Below are 2,885 nucleotides of genomic sequence, written 5' to 3' on the forward strand. Positions count from 1 at the left end.
TGAATGCAACGCGTGTGTTTGCGTCTTAGCACTTTCTGGCTGCGTGCGTGTCTGCGGAAAAGGGGGCTGTCATGACAGCAAAACAGCCCCCCTGGTTGCGCCCCTGCACGAGGTGTATGTGTCCTTAAGATTTAGCGAAAATTGCACCAAATTAGTGGTTTCTGATAAGTTGTCGGTGTAATGGGTCAACTCTGACCGAAATCTCAGGTCCCATGGCATGCCTTACTGTAGGACCTCACCCATATAGAATAGAATGTGCATATACAATGTTGGGGTAATGGGTCAACTCTGGCCTAAATCCCAGGTCCCATGGCGTACTTTGCTCTAGAACCTTACTCGTATAGAATCATACCCAGTGTTACCCACCTGTCGATAAGTGAACCCAACTCTAATTAAAACGTTCTGACTGTGGTTTACAACTGGCATCACTGTCTTATCGTATCTTGCGAACAGTGAACTCTTTAACCGTTGGGTGGCGCTAGTGGAGTTGCTAAAATTATCGATTGAGGTGTGGGGATGCAGTTTATTTGATGACGAATCTGTGGAAACATTGTTGTTAGTTACATTTGAACGTTGGCCATGCGATCTATACTAAAATACTGGTCACTAATGTGTTATTGAAATTGTCAACCATACTTAAAAAACAATCACCAACAAAGTAACATACGTAAGCCGGCACGAGGTGTAAGAAACAGAACGCCCGTGCGTAGGGACTGTTGTTGCCCCGCCAAGCTAGGATAAATAAGTTACATACGCGGTAACTCGTAAGCGAGCACGAGGTGTATGAAACAGAATACTGGTGTTATAACGACTGCCATTGCCCCGCCATGCAAGGATAAATAAGTTACATACATACGCGGTAACTCATAAGCGAGCACGAGGTGTATGAAACAGAATACTGGTGTTATAACGACTGCCATTGCCCCGCCTAATATTAATCTCACGTCATAGCGTTAGAACGTTGGTTCTTTAGCCACTAGTTAGATCAGCTCAATCAAGATTATAATTTGCCTGGCAGCTACAACTTAAACAGCGTCAACCGCAACTTTACCTTAACATTCCATTGATATTATAAGTCATCCGTTCTACCACAAATACCCATGTTATAATGCATTCCCAATGAAACTACATCTTCGCACCAAACAATGTTGTCTCATTAGAATCAATTGTAGCATAGTTGTATAACTATATAGTAGGTTGAGGGAAAACGGGACACCTTTTAATTCTATTTTCTTGGCACATTTGATAGTAAACAAAGAACATTTTTTGGCACATTTGGTAGTAAACAAAGTTGTTCGTTGTTTAAAACACGATCAGAATATTTGGATATTATATTCTAAAGGTGTCCCATCTTTCCCCATCCTACTATTTAAAAAAGTTTCGTATATTATAACAAAAAATCTTTCGTTAAAATACTTCATTATTAAACGTCATAACATACATAAAACTTTCCAATAGGACCAACTGTAGCATAATTGTTCATTCTCTTTCTAAATTTAATCATAAAATACAAAATTCGATTCACCTTGATTATTGTTAAAACTTGAACCATCGATGCGATTTGTTCCAACAAGGCCGGCTCTCTTCGCTGAATTTCCCGCCAAACTTGTTTTTATTCCCCGATCCAATACAAGAAACAATAATAACAACAACCGCGCCAACTCTAACGCTTTTCTTACCTTCATTTTACTTTGAAATAAATCCAGTTAGTTTTAAAACAATATATTTCTACAATGAAACTAATATAGCTATTATTGCAAAATAATTAAAAGTGAATAATAACCGTAAACGTGTTGTAAAGACTCTCGTTTTACCGCTACATTCCGCTGTGAATATTGTTCCGGCCCTTCGCTAACTGTAACCGAGACGATAATAAAAGTTCCTACTATTCCTCTAAAAATAATACAGTTTCGATTGTTAAATTTCTCATTAGTTCTTTACCAAGAAACATTCTCTTCTATTTGCGTGGGGTGTTTGCTAAGAGTCTAAGATTTAGATCAGGTTTGGCCCATTAACCCCAAACGTATAACATACATATACTAATTCAAATCAACGTTACAACACGATTCCTGCATAACACCTAACACAAACCCCACAAACACTAAAACATGATTCATGTTATCAATATATCCCATCACATATCGACCTGGCTTACTTAGTTAAAATATTTTCCTCACCTAATTAACTAGAATCAATAATACAAATCATCATTATGTAAGATCACGCGACACTTTATTAATGTCTTTGATTACGACAGCGAAATCAGATTAATTAGAAAAACGAATATAAGTGAACTCGTTCTACAATACAATACATAATAACCTGCCATAATACGCTAATAATAAACAAGAATAAACGTTAATTATTACTACGCGTTTACAACGCACATAGCATAAGCCTGCCGCAAATTATTTAATAGTAAGCTATAGACACGCCGCCAACCGCTGCCCAAACCCACGTTGCCCAAACCAAACTACATATTTTCGCAACCAAAGAAATATCTTCGATGCGCGAAAAAAGATTCCCCACTCTCCACCATACTTTACGACGCACTCGCATTCTTTGCCGCAATTTTCTATGAAATAAATCTCAAACAAAGATCGTATCTTTATTTTTCTAAGGTTTAAATTAAAGCAAAGTGCGTTGCTATCAGATAAGCGCCACCTACGTTGTATAAACCTTTATCAAAATATTTCAACTCGTATCTCCAATGCATTAGACATATCATAACATACATTGGGGGAAATAGTCAATGCTTTTAATTTTTTTATTTTTTTTTATTTTGGTAGTTAACATAGACTTTTTACATAATCATATAACCGTATATCCTCACATTTTGTTGTTTTTTTTATTATTCATTCCTTTTTTTCTCAAAAACAGCGTTG

General features: G+C 36.9%; 1 protein-coding gene across 2 annotated transcripts in view; it reads right to left on the minus strand.

Annotated features, from left to right (window-relative positions):
* The window catches only part of LOC108950652, a 3,399-nt gene extending 1,477 nt beyond the window's left edge, over positions 1-1,922 (minus strand). The window contains exons 1-2 of one of the 2 annotated variants that reach the window (XM_026839626.1): positions 1,526-1,922; positions 248-539 (exon numbers count right to left, since the gene is read on the minus strand). In XM_026839626.1, coding sequence (XP_026695427.1) covers positions 325-539; positions 1,526-1,685 — 375 coding nt within the window. In that variant the 5' untranslated portion in view covers positions 1,686-1,922 and the 3' untranslated portion in view covers positions 248-324. Of the gene's footprint in view, positions 1-247; positions 540-1,525 lie in introns of those variants that run through there. The other variant, XM_018816681.2, reaches the window with a different exon arrangement.
* Between the last annotated feature and the right edge of the window lie 963 nt (positions 1,923-2,885).

The sequence above is a fragment of the Ciona intestinalis genome, unplaced genomic scaffold (assembly GCF_000224145.3).
Source record: "Ciona intestinalis unplaced genomic scaffold, KH HT000522.1, whole genome shotgun sequence".
Lineage (NCBI taxonomy): Eukaryota > Metazoa > Chordata > Ascidiacea > Phlebobranchia > Cionidae > Ciona > Ciona intestinalis.